At 45.6% G+C, this 20,865-nt stretch overlaps 2 protein-coding genes and 1 long non-coding RNA gene across 11 annotated transcripts in view; 1 reads left to right on the top strand and 2 right to left on the bottom strand.

Moving 5' to 3' along the window:
- POU2F1 (POU class 2 homeobox 1) overlaps positions 1 to 5,811 on the bottom strand; it is a 129,245-nt gene extending 123,434 nt beyond the window's left edge. For 5 of the 8 annotated variants that reach the window (XR_003535724.1, XM_027692607.1, XM_027692606.1 and 2 more), the window contains exon 1: positions 5,669 to 5,811. Coding sequence is in view for 7 of the 8 variants with exons in the window: in XM_027692607.1 (XP_027548408.1) it covers positions 5,669 to 5,732 (64 nt within the window). In the remaining variant the exon portion in view is untranslated. The remainder of the gene's footprint in view (positions 1 to 5,668) is intronic. The other 3 variants (XM_027692601.1, XM_027692602.1, XM_027692609.1) reach the window with 2 other exon arrangements.
- A 165-nt stretch (positions 5,812 to 5,976) lies between these two features.
- On the top strand, positions 5,977 to 16,187 carry LOC113971991. Of its 2 annotated transcripts, none has more exons than XR_003535725.1 (4): positions 5,977 to 6,244; positions 7,960 to 8,030; positions 13,305 to 13,399; positions 14,263 to 16,187. It is a non-coding gene; the product is annotated as an uncharacterized LOC113971991 (long non-coding RNA). The 2 variants fall into 2 exon arrangements; XR_003535726.1 differs by having other exon boundaries at positions 14,457 to 16,186.
- DUSP27 (dual specificity phosphatase 27, atypical) overlaps positions 10,494 to 20,865 on the bottom strand; it is a 31,841-nt gene continuing 21,469 nt past the window's right edge. The window contains exon 7 of the mRNA XM_027692600.1: positions 10,494 to 10,506. The gene's annotated coding sequence lies outside the window, so the exon portion shown is untranslated. The remainder of the gene's footprint in view (positions 10,507 to 20,865) is intronic.

Raw genomic sequence — 20,865 nt, 5'->3', positions numbered from 1 at the left:
CAGCTCGGCAAAGGAATCGGGCAAACCATCTGCACCGGTGCAGGGAAGGGGGCAGGAACACACAGGGAGATGAGGACAGGCTGGGGCTGATTTAAACTGTCACTGAACCGCATCCCCTGGAGCAGATCTGCATCACACCGTAGTTAGAACTGACAGTAATCTGTGCCTGTACAACGGGAGGCCTTCGGCACCGCCGGGAGTGCCCAACAGCGCCCAAACACCCGCGCCAGGCTCAGCCTGGGCACGAGCCCGCGCGGTTACGCGGCAAAGCAGAAGAGTCACAGCGCTCTCACCTTCAGAAATACTATAAAACATTAGCTAATTCTCTCCCTAGCAACACCCCTGTGAAAATGTGCTCTGTAATTCCCATTACACAGATTTAGCCCAGAACAGCAGAGCAAGCGAAACTGGTGACAAACTCAGGATTGGAACCTGGTAAATCCTCTACAGCAAACCAACACTTCATCACTCAGCTGTGTTATTAACCCTAAACTAATTCAATTAGTCAACAGCAGTCTATAAAAAACTCTTTTTGCAAAGACTTTGTAATGCACTATAAAGCTCACAGATATAATATAGTTAACGAATGTGGGTATCTCCTAGATAGCTGTGAAATAAGAAACTAGAGAAAGGAATAATACTGAGAGTTAAGTAAATATTTCTTTTTCTATAGAGAAAAATAAGTGTGCCTGAAGCAGGATGAGGGCCTATTCACAAGACTCAGGAAATGTAATGCTAAGAGCTCCAGAAAGGAAAATACATCTAATGCATCTTTTTTCTCAGATCAGCATTGTCAAACTGTTTCATGTGAAATACAAGCAATTACTTAATACACACAAACCAAGAGCAGTATCTTTCCTTAAATTTATCTCCTACACTCAGCCCAACAAATCCCACACTTAACTTGCCCTGTGTAACAAGGAAGCACATTTGGAAAAGGGAGGGGGGGAGGAGGAATTTGTTAACACAGAAGCAAATCTCTGCAGCAGTGAACAGCCAGCACTGTAAGTCTATCCAGCAGCACGAGATAGTCTTTCATTCACATTCCAGCTTAAGCACAGACAAGTAGATCACATTTGGGACACTCAAGTCATACTTAATTTTGTTCAACACCTTCTTTAGACAACAGCTTTGTCACCAAGACTGAACAACACGTGTGTCATAGAAGACAGTCATTTGCCAGGATTGTCACTGATTCTCTCAAGATAAAAATAATAAAGCTGTAAGTGCAAGTAGCAGAGGCTGCCTAATTGTCAGCTGTATAAAATAGCAGTATCAAGATTATTGTCCTGAGGGCAACAACAGTTTAAGAGGAATAGAAAGATGCTGCAACCTGTTTTGAACTCTACAGGAGCCAAAATTTGAAGAAAACAAATGAAAACTTACTGCATGTTACAAAAAACTACTGCAAATTTGCCAGAGATCCAGGAGAGAAAACAAACCTAGGGGGAGACCTGAACCCTATTTAACAGAAAGAAACTGGATGATAGATGAACACAACCAAAACATCCCGGACAGCACAGGCAAAACATTTACCCCAGAATCCTTCCTATCCTCACACATCTGAATATAAAATAAACAGCAAAAGTGAGCTCCTCTAACTGTGGAACTTACTGCTTGAAACCTGAAAACTATTATTTAAGTGACAGTGGTGTTCCAAACCCCCTTTTTCTGGGCAATAAATGATTATAATGAAGCTGAAGTAAGAACAGCACTTCTTCACACAGTGTAAGAGACTCCCAACACAGATTATGTTGGTGCTTCCTTAGGCTTAACAGGCAGACCAAGTTGAAGGGAACCTTGCTGCCACTCGCTGGGACAAGCACTCAGAAGGTATCCACGTCCAGCATCAGCAGTCACTATTAACACTTACTGCTTGAATTATGGCTGCAGGCTAACCTTTGAGAAATTGATAGTGACAGCAAACCTGAGACTTTTTTTTTTTTTCCCCTCTTTAAATGACAGGTTGGGAAGCTTAGATTCTCCCCCTTCTTTCTGGGAAGTGAGGGGTAAGGTCTAGCTCCTCTAGTTTTAAAAATCACTATACTGACACACACCTCCCCAGTTCTGCTCCACATGGCTACTGGCACAGCTTAGCCTGTTTTCCAACCAGCTGTCAGATTGCTAAATTTTGGTCAGGTTTGAAAAAGAAAAGGGAGAAAAAAAAAGGAGAGAGAAAAAACGCAGCATCACCCTGATAACTGAGTAGATGTAATCAGGCGGGGGGAACTATTTCACAGGGAGAACAAGTCTTACTTCTGTCTCAAAAGCTGAAAAGACAGCCAACATAGAATATATTCTCCTGATAAAAACTAGAAAGCAGTGCAACAGTAGCACAACCCTCCACTTTCACCACAGCCAGGTAGTCCATAGGGAAGAAAAAAAAAAGCTTCTTTTACCCTCTGACCCAACACACATGAAGATGGTCCAAGAAGCAGCTTAAAATCTGACACCTACCAGTGATAAACTAACACAAAAGTCCTTACTCAAGACTGAGAGGTAATACCCACTCACTAGTCTGGGTACCTTCCGAGAAGTGAAGATGATGCCAAGGTTTGGGAAAAGGTGCTTCCCACTAACATGTTGCCTATGGGCTTCACTGGTGAAGACACATTTCTATCTGCAGCACATTCCAATAAAATTTTAAGCTACAACACAGGCACACAGCTATATGTTTGAGAGAAACACGTCTGTATTTTGGCACGTAAATACCTGAATTCAGCATCATAAGCCTTACGGCTGCACAAGGCCACTGTCCAGTATTCCATTCTATAAAAATTACTAAAACGTCAGCGACAAAGAAATTTTGGTTGCAATGCACAATGTACATTTTTATCATGCTGGATAAAATATCTACAGTCTCAGCAGTGGTTAAATTGCTGCTATAAAGGAAATTGTCCTCAGATAAATGGTTTCCCTATGAGAAGGTTTCAGTGCTACACCTCACCCCAGGTCAATAAATCAAATTAACTGCACCTTGTCCTCTGGCCAATGACATCATCGGCTTGACCACATCTCGTGAAGCGAGTGCAAAAACATATGCTATTTAAGGCATGAAATCATATTACTGCTTTTTGTCCAGCCAGCCTTGTGCTGTTGGTCTGTGAAACAGTCAGTCACCTGAACAGTCTCATTACTGCTTCTACAGATTTTTTTTTTTCCTTCTAGTATTCAAGGCCTGTCTTCGCCAAGGGTGAAGAAAGAAAAAGGATAAATAATCTGAGTCGTTACTTTCTAAATCAAAATGCTTTTCATTAGCTGCAGCACAGCATTTTGTGACAAATTAAATTTAGAACCAAACTACGGAATCTGCCGTCTGCACTCGCACGTGAACTCTCTTCCCAGTCGCTTCCCAGTCGCGTTTCAGAGATGTTTACATGCTAATCTGGCACTGCTACTCTGAAGTACCCTGCTGTTCGGTCCTTTTTCTCCACAGGGTGAAAACAATGGTCACTAATGAAAACCTACACAGTTTTATCTGAAACCCAGCCCTGCATAAATATTTCCCTTTTATAAATTACTGCCTCTTTTTTCTAAAGTAGCCCATTTGTTTTATTTCTAAGTAGACTAATATCTGGTTTAAAACTGAATTACTCCAGACCATTTAAGAGGATTAATTTCAATTTTCACTTGGTGTTCTTATGACACAATCACAGAAAACTTATCTTCCTTTCTAGACCCTGTGCTGCCTAGTGGTATCTTCTGTCTTGAAAGCCAAATCTAAATGAAAGGGGAAAAAAAAAAGAAACCAACCCAGAACAGTCAAAGATACAAGCAGCGACAAAAGCATCTGACACACTGCACTGTTAAACTGCAACCACATTAAGTAAAAAGAAGGTGAATAAGATTATCTTCAATGTATTCAATTCTGTTTGTGTTCAGAGGGAGGAGGAAAGCTGTTCAGATTTTGAGTGTGTCTTCTATAGCTTTCTCAGTGCCAGGAAACGTAAATTAGAAGCAACTCTCCTTTAAGGAAAAGAATCAAGGACAAAGGGACCAAAAATGCCCAAGCCTCTGAAAAGCAGATATGAAAGGAACAGCTTTACAGTCTTGAGTTGCTATAAATTAAAAATAAGCTCCTTATTTAAAAGACATGAGTGTTTGAGAATCTATGAGCAGATCTGATGCTGCTCAGGCCCCAGGAGGGTTTTGTTTTTGCTGGCAGGGGTGGAGTGGAGATGGGGGGGTCATTTTGGTTATTAGTAAATAAATCAAGCAGCAGAGTGAGGCCTAGGCGCTTGCCAGAGGAGCCAGGGCCTGGCTCTCCCCCTCCTCTCCTCACACAGCCTGGGTTTGATCTCGGGGCCCTGTGGGTTTGCCAAGAAAATTTAAAAAAAAAAAAAAAAAGAAAGCGAGAGAGCGAGAAAGAAGAATCATATTGAACCACAAAAGCACATGGGGCGAATGTAAAATATAAACACGGCGTTGGGCTCTGAGTGGCTGTTATTAAAGGTCTGAATTACTAAACATGAGAGGCGGGGAAAGCCAGGCGGCCATTTCAATAATATAAACCTCCCCGAATTAGACATTATTCAAATGAGAAGGAGAGAGAGAGAGGGAGAGAGAGGGAGAGCGCGGGGGAGAGGGACGGGACCGGCACCGCCGTGCCCTGGGGGGCTCCCCCGGAGCCCGCGGGCAAAGGGGGCAAGGGGCAATCCCCGCCGGGGCACATCCAGCCCTGGGGGGGCACATCCAGCGCTGGGGGGGTGCAGATCCAGCTGCAGGGGGCGGGGGACAAGCACAGCCCTGGGGGAGGTGCAGATCCAGCCCTCGGGGATCCCGAGGGGCACGGGGGGGCTCTGCCCGCGCACCCCCCGATCACCCCCCACCCAACCTGCCCCTTAAGGAAAGGGGAGGGGAGGGGAGGGGAGCAGGGGGGAAGGAGGTTTAAATAAAAAGCCGAACCACGCCGTGCTCCTGCCCCCCTCCCCGCACCCACCCACCCCACGCTGCAAGGCCCAGGCTCTGGGGAAATAACCCCGGCTGGGGACGGGGGGCTGCGGGGGGGGGCGGGGGACACAAGGAGACGAGCGATAAGGAAACCGCGGGTTTCTGCCTCGCCCGGCCCCAGCGAGGGGCAGCACCCCCGGCCCCCTCCGCCCTGCCGCCGGGGGGACCCTGCCCCGCTCACGGGGACCCTCCGGGACCGCTCCTCCAGCATCCCCCCAAACCACCCCCCCCCGGCTCTATGAATATGTAAAGCGGGTTTATTGTGGGCGTGCGGGCCGGGTGGCGGCCGAACCACCCCGCGAACGCTTTTGGGTGCGGGGCTGCCTCCCCCCTCCCTCCCTCCCGGCGCGTGTGTCCCCCCCCCACGGCTCCCTCCCCTCCCTCCCTCCCGCCCCGACCCCTCCGCCTCGCCGCGCCGCCGCCGCCCATCGCCCCCATGGCCGGTGCCCCGGCGTGCGGGCTCCGTGTGCGGGAGGGACCGTGTGTGTGTGTGCGTGTGTGTCTCCCCAGCGCGGGGAGCCTGCTCTGCTTCTGCTTCTCCTTCTGCTTTCCCCCCCCCCCCGCTCCCTCCTGTGCCGTTAATTATAATAATCCTGAGTACTAATAAATTATGCTAAGCGGGGCCGGCCGGGCGGGCGGGGGGGGTGGTGGTGGTGGGGGGGGAGCGCCCCGCGCGCGCGAGTATGAATATGAATATGTAAAACGCAGTAATGATTACCTGCCGCCGCCGCCACCGCCGCCGCCGAACTCTCATCTTGACTCGCTGCTCCTCCGTCCGCCATTTTGAATATTTTAACCAAAAATCGGCCGCGCGATAAACCCTCCCCCCTCCCCTTCCCCCTCCCTCTCTCCCTCCTCCTCCTCCTCCCTCCCCGCGCCCGCCGGCGCCGCTCTGCGCATGCGCGCGCGGCGCCCCTCTCTCCCCCCTCCTCCGGCCGCTTCCCCGGCAAGGGCGCGGAGCGGCCCCGCGCACGCGCAGAGCGCGGCGGACCAGCTTGTTCCCCCCCCGCTCCTCCCGCCCCGCCGCCGGCGCGTGCGCATTGGGGGCTCCCCCGCGCGCCCCCTCAGGGTACGGGGTGGTCCGACCCCCCCCCCAAAGATAAAGGTCCTCCCCGTAGTCACTGGGGGTTTTGTGGTGGTTAAAATCTAGCTGATCTGTAGGGGACAAAATTAATGTTTTGGGGGGTTAAACCTGAGTTAATCGGTAAGGGAGAGAATGGACACACTGAGGTGAAAATGAGGTGGTCAGCAGTGGACGGGAAGGGAGAGAACGGGCGTTTTGAGGTAAACTGAGGTAATCAGTAATGGAAAGGGAGAATTTTAGGGATAAAACTTGAGAGAATGAGCGTTTTGAGGTAAACTGAGGTGATCCGTAAGGGAAAGGAAGGGAGAATTTTGGGTGTAAAACTTGAGGAGAAAGAATGGATGTATTGAAGTAAAATGAGATAATCTGCAGTGGAAAGGAAAGGAAAATTTTAGAGTTAAAACCTGAGGAGAGAGAATGTACGTTTTGAGGTAAACTGAGGTAATCAGTAATGGAAAGGGAGAATTTTAGGGATAAAACCTGAGAGAATGAACGTTTTGAGGTAAACTGAGGTGATCCGTAGGGGAAAGGAAGGGAGAAATTTAGGGGTAAAACTTGAGGGGAGAGAATGGACATATTGAGGTAAACGGAGGTAATCAGTAGTGGAAAGGAAGGGAGAATTTTAGGGGTAAAACCTGAGGGCAGAGAATGAACGTTTTGAGGTAAACTCAGGTGATCAGTAGTGGAATGGAAGGGAGAACTTTAGAGGTAAAACCTGAGGGGAGAGAATGGACATTTTGAGGTAAACTGAGATAATCAGTAATGGAAAGGTAGGGAAAGTTTTGGGGGTAAAACTTGAAGTCATCTGTAAAACAACAGGAGTATTTTGAAGGAAAAATCGGAGGTAATCTTTAGGGGCAGAATGAACATTTTGGGAATAAGGTAAATGTAGTCATTGGGGTTTTATGGTGGTTAAAATCTAGGCAATCTATAGGAGACAAAAATTATATTTTAGGGATAAAATCTTAAGGTAATCTGTAGGGGAGAGAATGAACATTTTGAGGTAAAAATTAAGTAATCAGTAGTGGACAGGTAGGGAAATTTTTGGGGGGTTAAAATTAAAATAATCTGCATGGGGGAGGCATCTGGCAGGAGTTTGTCTGTGAACAGGTGCTCCAAAGGTGCTGTCTCTGTGTGTGTCTGTGAGTGGTGGTGTGGAAATACCTGTCCAAACTGCACCCACACCCAGGTACAGCCCAGACCCTGGGCAGAACCAAGCCCCTGTGAATAAAGAGGGATTGTTTCCAGGAAAATGGAATCACAGAACTTGCAGTCCCTGTGGAGGAGGGTGGGCGCCTGGGTGGGGGGTCTGGTTTTCCTCCAGAAGAGAGTGATTGCACCAAAGTGATTCCCCTCTGTTAGGAAACCCGCTGTAAGATCCCCTCGTTCCGGGCAGCACAATGCTCCTGGGATGCTTTTCCCAAATATTTTATCCTCTTACACTTCCCGCATCAAATTTTGACTGTCCTGGAAGGGGAGTCGGGTTTCATGTCTCCCTCGTTAAAGGGGAGCAAATAAGAGACCAGAGGGACCAACAAATAAAATCAGCTTTAGATTCAAAACTTTCAAATCAGGACAAGCAATCAGCCAGAGTGGCAAAACTTCTAATTCTCGACAGATTTAGCCGAGTAAAAATAAAATGTGCTTACATTCTTAATACTGCATGTTATCCCTGAGCTTTGTAATGTGCATTCAGAAAAAGAAGAAACGGAGGGTGATATAGAGTGGCATTCATTAAGGACATGGTCTTAATGTTTTCTAAGAGTCATTAACTCCAACGGGTCAGAGTCCAAGCCAGATTTCCTTCTGGGGCTAAAAACGTTGAGGAGTGAGAGGAACTGTCAGGGATCTGTTCTTGCATGCTGTAGCTGAAGAAATAACGAGTCGTATCAGAGGCAGTCACTAGATTTTTTTTTCAGTGTTAGGGAAGAGCCAGAAAGGAAAGGCTGAAGGAGAGAGGCAGCAGGGTTTTATCTCCAAGGGGTGAATCAGCAAGGTAATTTTGTCATTTTTATTTAAAAATAAGTTCCTCCGATAATGGGATTTTTTTTCTTGCCATACTATAAAATAACCTCTTCTTATTGCAGAGAACACTAAGAGAAATGAGGAGTGTGCTGTGAAAGAGCAAAAGCCTTCCCCTAACACCGATTCTTACTCATGCACATTCATTTGATGATACTCTACACCAGCAATTAAGCACTTTGTCTCGTGCAGATCTGTGTTTCACTCACAGGAGTGAGCATGTAAACAAAGGCATATTGTCGTGCTCCTCTTCAGTTCAGCCATGATCCTCGCGGGCCAGTTAATCCAGTTTTATGGCCAGGTTATACCAGCACTGCAGCACGCAGGGGCTGCACCAGGACAGATAAAGGTGTAGAGAAAGGGCTGCCTAGATTAAGACTCTGCACAGCTCTAATCCTGCCTACGCTGAATATTCTCTCCCGTATCTCCCCATCTCACCCAAAGACTCCTCTCAGTCCTGCATGCCACTTCCCAGTAACCTCCTCCCTCGTAGCAGCAGCTTCTCGCTGGGGAGAATTTGCTCCCATTACCACACCTGATTTAGCCTTTGCTCTCGCTCAGCTTCTGCACAGTTCGCTGGAACCCACAGCTGCTGAAGAAAAGATGTCTGAAAACAAGTAGTTGCTGGTGGTTTGGGTTTTTGTCTGTGTTTTGTTGTTTTTTGTTTGTTTGGGGTTTTTTTTTTGCCTGGTAGTTCACAGTTACTAATCCGCTCTGTGTTTTGGAATTGACCAGCTATAAAGAGAACTTAATTCACTTTGGCCACATAGGTGCTCTCCCTCTCTCTATAAAGATTACTCTGGATCTGTGTCTGCATCCTCTCCTCTAGTTCTCTTTGAATGCATCTCTATCTGATGCCTTCCCCAAGGTGTCATACATCCCTGTGGCTATATATCCAGGAAAGCTGGCCAAATCATTAGTGATGAATAATTTATCAGATAAATTTTACCTCTCTTTCAATTGTGAGTGCCACATAGTGCCTGACTGGTGTCTTACTCATGAGCAACTTGCTAGAAATACTTGAAATTTGAGATAATTGGACGCAAGGATGACACAAAGCTTAGCCTTATGAGAAGCTGAGCACTTTGGATTCATTTCACAAAAAGACGTAAGTAGGAAACCGAGTTGTTCAGCTGCAGCCAGCGAGACTGGGCTCACAGTGGTGGTTAAGAACATGCTTACATCCTCTGCTGAAACAGAGCCCAAAGCAGCCAGGGCCGTGCAGGACTCCGTGTTTCCGTTCTCTGACTGGACTTGTCAGCCTCATAGAATGGCCTCTTGCAGGGATTTTGCTTTAAAAAGATATTCTGGCAGTGAAAAGCAATACAGTGCTCAAAATCAACACCATGCATAAAGGGAAGAAATGGTATTTGAGGATCTTTTAAAGCTCTGCAGCATATCTGTGTCCATTGTTTTGATGTTGATCCAGATACCTCCTAATTCCCAGCCCTCCTTGGCCTGCTTGACTTGTTCCCATAACACCAAATTTTCTGTGATTGCTATGACCTTCTGAATTTTCTATCTCCTGTTAGAATTAATTCAGTAGTGTTTCAGAGACAATTTTTTTTTAAGGTAGGGAGGCCGGGGACAAAAGAAACACAAGGTGGGAAGGCAGGGGGCAAAAGAAACACAAATTGCAATATTTAAGCAAAAAGCACACTAGGAAGGAAATTATCCTTTCCCCCACGCAGCTCTAGTGTATAAGGAAATTAAGAACAAACTTATCTGCTCTGCTCCAATTCCACCGTGCTGCTCAGATGGGAATCCCAGATGCTGCTTTTCTCACACGGTGTCCCCCTTCTCTCTGTCCTGTTCACATCAGATTTCTCTCCTCCAAGAGGGCCTGTCTCTAGAATCATGTTTGCTTCAGCTTTCCTTTTGGTCCTGCAGATACTTAACAGAGGCTTCTGCCTCAGGATAGTTGTTCTTTGCCCCTTATGTTTTCATGCATACCTCCCCCAAACCTCTCTGTGCCTTTCACTTGGAGACTGCACAGATTGTCTCACTGTTAATGGAATTTTCTGTATGTTTCTGTCTGTTTACCTGACAGAGTGACCGCAGTCTCCCTGTTAGTCTCATTTTTTGAGCACGCTATCGATAGCAACAGCAAAAAACAGTCTGTGTCTCAATAAGCTTCCAATTTAGAGACGTGGCAGGGAATGAACGAGGGAAAATTAGTATTAGTACCTTCTTGATGGAGGAGAAGTGAAGAAAAGCAATATAAGGACCATGTGTAGTCCCCTCCAGTGTCACAGTAGATATAGCAGGACCCAGACTTGCACCACGTGCTCTGTGCATTGCAGCACTTTAACCACAAAGCTGTTTTTCCTTTCTCTCCTGCATTGTTCCCTGCCCTCCTCCTGTTCCGACAGTCCACCCTCGTGCCCGAGGCTTGGGACCCACCATCCCGTCTCTTTCCAGTATTATGCTCTTCCCCCTCTTCAGATCTCCTTCCTACACACCTTGTGCGTGCTGAGCACGAACAGCAGAAGAGAAATGGAGACTGTCCATTGCATAGATTGGCTGGCTTTTTTCCCTCTGCACACTGTTCTGGCTGCCTTTGACCAGATTGCTTTCTAGCTCTGGTTCTGCCCCTATTCTGTTGTCTCTGGACTGGAGAAAGGATGGCCCTGAATCTGTTATTTCTGAGAGTTGTTGCTGATCCTCTGAAGCTCTCAGATAATAAAATTGTAGCAGGAAAGTTGTACCATCTCATAATACTCTGCCCCTCCCAGGTGCAGCTAACTGCTTTTTTGGAGATAAGAAATGGAGCATGGACGAAAAGAAGCATGTTTTTCATTTTCATATTTAAAAAAAGCCCCTTAATTCAGAACCTTCACACATCCTCAGGAAAGGGAGAGGTAATTACTAAGAGGACACTTATCTTTTCAGGTGGGTTTTTCAATCTATTTCTCACTCTCTGCTGCTTTGGCTGCACTTACTTTAGCTCTATCTCAGTTTTTTGTATGCATTTCAATGGTTGTCATCAATGCAGCTTCTGAGCCTTCCAATTTTAACCAGTTACGTCTTACAAATCACCAGCTTAGAAGATTCAGGAAATTATTACTGTGCTTTTTTAGCAACGATAAACTAAGGCAGAGAAATTAAGGAACTTGTCTTCAGTTGCATATGTGGCTGGGCAGCCCAAGAAGAGGAGCCCCCATTTCGATCTGTTGTGCCTTGATTGAAGGACCCTGTTCAGTTTGTCCTTGTTCCTCTCCTGGAGATCCACAAGGCTGTCTCTGTCTTTACCTGTCTCTGCTCCCAGAGGGACAACAGTGGGGTCCTACAACTTGATTCAGATCTCTAGGGCAGTGGGATTTGCAATTGCCTGATTCAAGTTGCCACTCAAAACTGTCACAGATCTGCTTTCACTGGGTTTCTCTGCCTCCCCTTCCTACAGGGCAACCCTTAAAAATGCAAAATATTTTTTGTTACAATGATTATTAACTAAGACTTGGTAAAACCTCAGACACTACAGTCTGACAAACTCCAGGCAGAAGGGCAAATTCTGTTTTGTACCCATTTGAAAAAAAGAGGCCTGTACTCCTCTTTTTGTCCAGCGTGCTTTCTGCTGTGGACCTTGGGAATGCCTTGGTGCTGCTTACATGAGGAACCAAATTGTTACTGACCTCAGTGAAGAGGGGGCCAAGAGGGACACATCTGACACCTTTTAGCAACCGCAAGGTTTTCTGTAGAATAGACACAGCCTATGAAACAAACACACAGCTGGAGTTGGGGTGCTTTTGAAAACATTGTCTTTATTCTCTACCTCCCTTTCTTCCAGGACAGCTCCTCACTTATTCCCTCTTCAGCAAGGGACTTTTCTGTCACGCAGCCTAGCCTGGCTGGAGATTAGGGATTCTCTCTGCCCCTTCATCCTTGAATATTTCCTTTTAATTTCACAGTTTAAATTTCAATTGTGTAATTACATTCTGCCTACCCCAAATTCCTCTGTAATTTCAATTGGACACGGTGTCCTTCACTCTCTAGGCAGAACTCTTGCAGTGCTGTGGGGCACTGTTAATAGGCTGCCACGCTCCACTCTAGTCCCATTTCATGTAAATGGGGAAAGAGAATGGACCTGGATCCCTTTGAACTAAAACTGCTGCTCCATATAGGCGAGACAGGGGTTGCTACAGAGTGACAAGGCAGTCTTACCCCATAGCAATACACTGGGCAGTTTTTACAATGCCTCAGTCTGAAGAGATTTTTGGAGTAAAAGTCTAAATCTGTCTAGAAGTATTTCTCCCCCACAACACCATACCCTTTGATGGCAAATAAAGCTGTACAGGGACCCCCAAACCACTACTTCACTGAATTTATGTGGCCTGAGAGTACCTGCTCGCACCGTTTAACATGGCAGAAGTGCCATAGTGATTTAATTTAGGTCCGGGGAGTTGAGTAGCAATGAGAGGGCACGTGGCACAGATGCCTAGTTCAGTAAAACGCTTTACAAGAACTGGCAAGTCCCGTGCATACACAAACACTTGCATATTTTGTTGTGACAGCATTTTCCCCCAGTCCTTGCCCTGGTGGCGATCACCTGACTCCCGCATCCCAATTGGTTTTATCACAAAATTCCCTTTTTGGGTGTTGGTATCTACTTTACATCAATGTGAAAACATTTCTGCTTCTCCTGCCTCCTCTTGCTTCCTCCTTCCCTCCTCGCTGTGGCACAGGTGATTACTTGGTCAGTGTGCCTGTGTGCAGCCCTTCAGGTGTCAGAGACATTCATCTTCTGATTTCCACCCCCTTCTGCTGGAGTCTTCTGTGGAAACTCAGGGTGGAGAAGGGGAGGGACCACGTGTTGGTGGGAGAACGCTCCTCCTTTGCCTTGTCTTGTAGAACAAACTCCCTCTCTTCCTTCAAGTTCTGTGGCAGGCCCATGGAAAGGAGTTGTTCACCTGGTTTGAAGTGATGTTCTACGCAGCTCAGCAAAAGGGATTGGTTTACTGTAGAAGCTGGAATTATTTGATGTTTGATCACCTTCAGCCACAAGCCATGTAGTTTTCATCATATGTACACCATTGTCAGAGGAACACGAGGCTGATTCCATAATTGGCAACAGAATCCTTTACCAGAGTTTATTTCCCTTCACTGCAAGAGTACCCTGGGTAGTCCTCCTACCAGGCAATGATAAATCTTAACTCGAAATAAGCATCCAGCTCCTTGCTGGCAGTGCTGTATCTACACAGAACCTCAGTTACTTTGAATTTTGATGGATCTTACGCTTTATATATTCCAGACGTTTGGTCCTGCTCCCAAGGGATGTCTTTATGCCTGCTCCCGTGTTGGCAGACCCGAGGCTGCTGTTTGTGTCTCTAACAGCAGATAGATCAGGTGAGATCAAGGAGACCATATTTCCATGTTTCCTTGGTTAGCTTACACTGTTAAAAGTGAGTTGTTGTTAGGAGGAAACAGAGCATGTAATAACTTGAGTTGGGTTTTATTTGGCTTTGAGTCATAAATCTTAAAGGAAAGGAAAGAGCCATCATGTTCATCCCCAAGTTTGTCATACAATCAGCAAGGGGCAAGGCAGTAGTGTGGGCAAGAAAATGAAACATGTGAAGGTACAAGTGCCAGCGGGGGGAAGTCACTGTTGCTTATTGTCAGTTTTGGTGTGACACAGAAAGTTCAGCTAATCCTCTTAGTTACAGAGACACACGGGTGGGGGGAGATTGTTATCTCAAGCAATTTGCTGGCTCTACTCCTTTTTTCCTTCGAGTTTCTTTTCGCCTAATTGAGCAGCATTTCTTCCTGGGACTGGTTTGCAATAATCCTGGGGCCTCATCTGGGAAAACACTGAAAAATATAGAAGGGAGAATCAGCCCGAGCGAGGCAGCTTCTATCACCATGAGTTTCTGTCTTCAGAAAGGTATCAGGTTTGGCTCCAAGTGCCGAGGATTAAAAATAAGATAAAGATTCAAAGCGATATAGAACAGTCTGTTGATCAGGGCAAGTAATCTCTCAGAAATAGTATCTCATCCATGGGCTAGAGGGACAGGTAATTAACAGCCGTTCAGAAAACCAGGACCTTGGCGGTCTGAGGGTGGAGCAGGGGGTGAGAATTCCACTGGAGTGCATCAGAAATGTGTTGATTCCATTTTCATTGCCAAAGGGATGTATCTGTGGTAAATCTAATCAAGAGTCAAAAGGTGAACAAGAACAATAATAACTGGGGAGGTTTGTTTTTATTTATCCAGGAGATAAGGATTCAACTACAGGAATAGAATGAGAAAAAGGTGCCTCTTTCTGAGCAGACAATTATTCCACCCACACTTACTCATCATCAAGGTGTTAATATTCTATTCCTAAGGCTATTTAACAGATTCTCAGCCTCAAGGCTGGTAATGTTTGTGCAGTTACTCTGCCAGTTGCCACAGGTGTCTTTTTACAGAAGACTTGAATAATTAACATGGGATAGTCCCGAAGATGGCAGTAGCCAGGAGCCATTCTTCAGGAGACTCCCAGCGTTCTTCCTGCTGCTGAGCAGGGTTGGTATTACCAGCAGGAGGACACATTTGAAAACCCTGTTTCCATATGCAGACAGAGCCTTAGTCCCTGAAGGCACAGGCTGTTTCCAGGAAAATAAAGGCTCTGGTTCCCAAGCCCTAGTGATTCACCCTGGAGAAGTTTAGGATATCACTGTTCTGCATTACTGAGGTGCTGGAGGCAGCTGTCCCAAAGAAGAGGTGGCCCAGTGAATGCTGTGGGCAGTGCAAACTGTTTCAGCCCTGAGCCTGATGCACTCATGTAAATCTGATTTCAGCTGATACCAATTTGCGGTGATGTCCTGGACTGAGAACTGCAGACACGAGTGATTTAATTCAAGATCATATCAATGTATTTTGCTGTGGTGGCTAAAGAATTTATTACCTCTAGCTGTGGAGATGGGTTACCCTTTCAGTTAGGGCAGCTAAACCCAGCAGGGACTGTCAGAGCCATCAGATGAGAGAGAAAGGGCCAGAGTGGACATCAATCGCAAAGCAGTTGTAAAATAAGTAGTATAGTGGTTTTAAGAGAAAAGATGTTCTGCTGATGTCCTGCCAGCACAGAACAAGGAAGTGAGGAGTTTGGTATGTACATCATATCTAGACATTCTTTTTGACTTTGCTTAAGTTCTTCAGCCTCCCTCTAGTGTTGGCTAATCCAGGGCTTTGGAACCCCTCTGGGCTCACAGGCCCAGGAGCCATGCCTGGATCTGGGCTGTGACACAAACATGGTGCCTGTTGCTGGTTTCCAAACAAAGGAAATGCCAAGGCTGGATCAGACAAGACTCACAGCATGTTCCACCAGCTTTCTGACTCAGGTACGTGGAGAATGAGGGCCCCAGCATGTGCTGTGCCTTGTAGCACCAGGTCACTTTGGTATGTCCCTGCTGCACACCGTAGGTAATAACTGCATTTCCTTATTTCATTCCGTATTGTGAGAATAAATGCATTCATAAATGTAATTACCAGATGCTACAGAGGTGAGGGCATCTTTGGTGGATTTCTTTTAGTTCTTTTGTTTCTTTAAATACATCGGTAAAATTTGATCAAAACTAGTATTTGCTTTTCTAAGCTGTACTAATTTATGGTCAGACTGTGTGTGGGAGCAGGGGCAGGAAGAAAGGAACATGTACTTGTGCTACGTGTGACCAGCACAAAGCCGCCGGACCATGAGAAACACAGGGAATGCTCTGCGGCGACTTCTCTGGGAGTCTGCAGTGCTTCACAAAGCATAAGGAACAGTATGGACAGGGCAGGAACTGCTGGATTCGTGGACCTGTCTCTTCCCTCTGCAGGTCTGCACAGCCAGCTAGCGACATTCAGGACTATACCATGCTCTCTAACCCTCTCAGTGAGCGTTTCAGTCTGTAATGCTGAAAATATATGGAAGTCGTATGTTTTCTAGCAACAGATAATGCTTTCTGAATCCACTTCTGTAGCATTAGGCTGCAGCTCTCACAGTGAGATAGCATTCACAGTAGCAGAGACCATGAAGAAATTAGAAATTTATAAAACGCATACAAAATAAGTTTTAAAAATACGTTTTATAAATATTCTTGTAGTTACATTTCAGATAGATGAGTGTTAAGATTTCTGTTAATCTGAAAATTAATGTCTAAAACCACGGGAAGAAAAAGACAGAATTGCAGCTGAATATCATGAATGAAAAAACATTTACCACTGTGAATAGGACCATATTTCCCAATAGCAGATCCCCGTCCTCCCCTAATTCCCCCCTCCCTTTCCCCTCCTTCCTCAAACACATACGCATGCACTATGGGAGGAATGACAGCTGTTCTTCATGGAATGACAGCCCAGGGATATTGCATCCTCCCTTAAAAAAAACCAGGCAAGGTACAGAATAAGGTCAGTGAAGGGAGACAAAGGGGTCTCCCAGAGATGGCAAAGGGTAATTTATTGACAGATGAGATAGACGTTACTACAGAAAAATATTAAATGGATTCTTTTCCCCTGTCTTTGGAAGGGGAGAAACGTGGGAAGGGTTAGGAAGGACAGATGCCAGAAATAGAGACAAATTTCCCAGGAGATGAAGAAGAAATCCTGAAGGAAATTAGGATCACAGCACAGAAAAAAAAATTAAAAAGAAAAAAAAATCAGAGCATTTAAAAAGCTATGAAATTCTGTCCTAGAATCCTGTATGGAAACAACAAAAAAGGGCAGCGGGGAAGGAACCCCACCACTGTTGGCGGCCTCGCTTCAAAGGCGCGCCGTGAGAGAAGGAAGTGCTGGTAAAACAGCTCCTGATTAAAAGCCAGTGTTTGAAAAGGGCTGTCGGGAAATTACAGAGCTGTGCATGCCCCCGACGTCAGCAGCGAGGAAGACTCTGGGAGCACTAATCAAAGGGAGGCTGAGGGAGCATATGGAGCATGGAGATTTTATTAAGGGCAGGACTGAGACAGGGTTCACATAATGGGAGCAGCCGAGATCAGGAGCTGGGAGGAAAGGAAAGGCCAGGTCTTCTGGTGCAATAAACTGGCATAGCGCTGTCAACTTTGACAGTGTGTCAGTTCTCGCTGCAAGGAAAGAGCCCGAGTGAGAGGCTTCAATAGTGGATGTTATGAATACAGTTTCCCTGGCCTACAGAACTTTCCCCAAAATAATTGCACAGAGGAGGGCAGGAAAAGCCAGTGTACCAGCACACTCTGGTTGGGGTTCTGTAACTCCACGTTACCCTCGGCCAAGTGCGTGTTCCTACAGCTTGTAACGTTAGAAGGGTTCATGATTTTCACCTGTCAGGACCAGGCTGACAACAGAGGAGTCACCAAGGCAAATTTGCACAAAGATAAAAGCAGCAGAACAAAAGAAATTTGAAGGAGAACAGATTTAATTGACATTCACAAGCAGGAACAGATTTAAGCCAAACAGTATTTTATTCTGCTCCTTCGTGCAAAGGAACGTGGTTTTCACAGTGTGTAACTCAGTCCGTATGATACAATAAGGGAACAGGAAGACTCTTAGTGTGTCCATTGTAATGTGCCACATGCAATATCTTTATAATCCTGTCACTGCCTGCATAATTCTTGGCAAGACCTTTCCCTCAGAGCAGGTTCTTCTGCCCAGTAGCTAATCTCACCCGAAGCCACACTAGCCCTCCCATTCCAGCAAGCACACTGATCTTACAAGATGGTCTCTTACCACGGGCAGGTGCAAGTCCAGCAGAAGCACAGGGCATTGCATTGCCCTGTGTTGACACCTGCCTGCTTTCCAAACTGAGAGTCAGGCTAAAAAGCCACAGAATTAATACTAAACACAGATTTTAAATGATCCAGATGGGGAGCATTCATCCCATCCCCGTAACTGCCATGCTCACGGCTGAAGGGAATAATAGCCAGGCTACACTGGATTTGAAGCTTTGATACTCCAGAGGCATTTGCAATCTTTTGAGCCTTGGGAGAGGGAGTAGGACAAAGCAAAAAAAAAAAGCCGTGGTTCTGCTGGGTTTTGCTGTTAAATGCTAAGGAAGTGCTAAATGCTAAAGCAGGCTCGTACTTCCAGTGGGTGATTTAGCCCAGCTCCCTGCTGGCTGGGAGGCTGCCGCGTGCTCAAGTGCAATCTGCCACACCGAGCCAGAACCAATCTGATTGTTTCTGAATCATTTCTCACACAGAAAAACATAAGTAAAGCTGCCGGTTTTGCCAGGAATGTACATCCCATCCATGTGATGGCCTGTATTTATATTTGAAGCCACCTGTACCATCAGCGTGACCCAGATGTAAAAGATGATGGAAGCCCTATAAAATTCAGTGCAGCATATTTTAGGGACAGACTGCAATTATACTGGATTATAATGGATAAACATGAATGAAGAAATTCTCCCCAGCCTATGCTGACAGACCTGAAGTTACCTTCAGTTCTTACACCAACCTTATCCACGGACAAGACAGAGCCCATAAGCAGCAGGTGACCATAATCAGAGAGTGGCCTTTTTCAACTCAGCAGCTCTGTGTTCAGAAGACAATGCTTTAACTCACGGAGAGAACCTGAATCTAAGTCCAAGGAAGTGTCAGGCTCTTTCCCTGTGCCGTTGATTATTCTGTTAAAGAGTCCCAAATCAACTATTTCCTTTTGAATTGATTATTTGAGTATTGTCTGGGCCAGAAAGGCACGGCACACCTTTGCAGGTGAGCAGCCAGGAGCCACGACGCGGGAGGGGAAAAGCCTGCACGGATGAACACTTAACTCTTGCACATTGCACACTCTCTGGAAAAAGGCCTGAAAGGTATGTCTGCCCCTCACAGGCAAATGCCTTAATCACCAGTTTAGAGAGTCGTGCCTGTGCTCTCTGGAGGCCAGTGAGTGTTTAATTGTGCCACAGAGAGCTGAGTGATTGCTCATGGAGAACGACTTTGTTAGCAAGATGAATTTAGCCCTATATTTTGAAATTTTCCGCAGACTTCTGCTGCTGCAGTACCCACGTACGATTCTGGGTCTCAAACACACTGACAGATGCAAACTCTCTCCCAGCCTAGGTCTGTTTCATTCATTTAACTTGCAAGTCTTTTAGGGTGAGAACATCCAGAATTGTGCTGCAAGCAGGACACACTGCAGTGGGGTCCTGATGCTGGGTAAGGCCTCTGGATATTAATGGAATAACAGTAAACAACTATATCCTTAGCTATCACTGAGCCCAAAAGGACGCTGAGAACTAATAGGTCACGAAGGGGAAATATTTGGAAGCGTGGAGTGAACATGGATATAAGATGAAAAAGATTCTCACCACAAAGGGCAGGAAAAGCACAGCATTTCCCTGCATCTCCCTGCTCTTCTGTAGCTCTGCGACAGGCAGAGGTAGCCATGCTGCTTGTGAAGAAGGTTTGTGGTCTTAAAGGTAAGCTACACCGCCAGTTTAAAATGCCAGTTCTGTGTGTGGCACGGGAAGTGTAACAATTCTTGGGGAAAAGGGGAAAAATGAGCTGAAGGTAAATTTCTCCTCTTGTTTCCCCACGTATAAAGTGGAGGTTATGCTCCCTATTAGCTTCAGCAAGCAACACTGAAATTCTTTGGCATCTTAAGATAGAACGTGCCTATTTTTGAAATTCAACATTTGTACTTTTTCTTAAATTGGACAAATCTCTTTTAAAACACGGAACTGACTTGTCAGAAAGATTTCTGATGGTCTCTGCCTTTTTCTTAGTGCTTTTGCAGTGAATAGCTATGATTTATTTTTTTGCAAAATACAGACTATTTCACTGAAAATTTCGAGGAGAAAAATCATTTCTACTTAGCAGGAGCATTAAAGCCCTTGAATTGGGCCACATTCTGCTGCCAGTGCAGTTTCGGGGACACTTGGAAAATATTCTGAACAGCAGGGAGGAACAGCGATTACCCCCTCAGTCTCTCAATGGTGTGAATATTGTGGGTTATTTTCCCTTTGACTGTTTATGGCCTATTTACAGTATAATCACACCAAATCAGGTTATAACATGGCTTTCTTTTTTCGTTTCAGTGAAAACAGAATTCAGCATAATTTTTTTTTATTTACTGTAGCTCCCCCTAAAAGCTAAAGAATTTTCAGGCACTAAGCAAGTATGATCTGTTCTCCAAGGCATTCATAACTGAAGGAGAGACAAGGAGAAAGGTGACTGGGAAAAATAATAGGCAAGTTATTTACATTTTCTACACACTTGCAATAGCTATATTGTTGTAAACATGGCCAAAAAATGGAATTATAAAGTGGACTTAATTGTGGATAGAAGAGAGATTTGCCACAGAGATGAGGTATTATTTTAGTGTGTAACCATCATCAGACAAAGCTGTAGACACATGTACAAGGTCAGTTCAGTGAAATAATATTCTTTTCACCCCACACATATGAGGCAGTGGCACTGTGTAATTGGATTAGAGGAAAACAGTTGTCATAGAATCATAGAACGGTTTGAGTTGAAAAGGACCATAAACATCATCTAGTTTCAAACCCCCTGCCGTGGGCAGGGACACCTTCCACTAGACCACATCGCTCAGAGCCCCATCCAGCCTGACCTTGAACACTTCCAGTGGTGGGGAATCCACAACCTCTCTGGGCAACCTGTGCCAGGGCCTCACCACCCTCACAGCAAAGAATTCCTTCCTAATACCTGAAGTAAATCTACCCTCTTTCATTTTAAAATGGTTACCCCAACTTCTATCACTGCATTCCCTGATAAACAGTAACACCTTTTTTATTATTATTAATTTTTTTTATTTTTGTTTGTCTGAGACCCTGGCCTTTCCGTGACTGTTCACTCAACTCCTGCTTAGTTTTTTGCTAACTCAGCTCATGCTGAGGCCTGATATGTGCTGGGAGCAGTGTCATCA

This window comes from Neopelma chrysocephalum, unplaced genomic scaffold (genome assembly GCF_003984885.1).
Source record: "Neopelma chrysocephalum unplaced genomic scaffold, ASM398488v2 Primary Assembly neopelma1_87, whole genome shotgun sequence".
NCBI lineage: Eukaryota > Metazoa > Chordata > Aves > Passeriformes > Pipridae > Neopelma > Neopelma chrysocephalum.
Note: the sequence above shows the minus strand (reverse complement) of the source record. Positions and strands in the feature narration are given on the sequence as shown.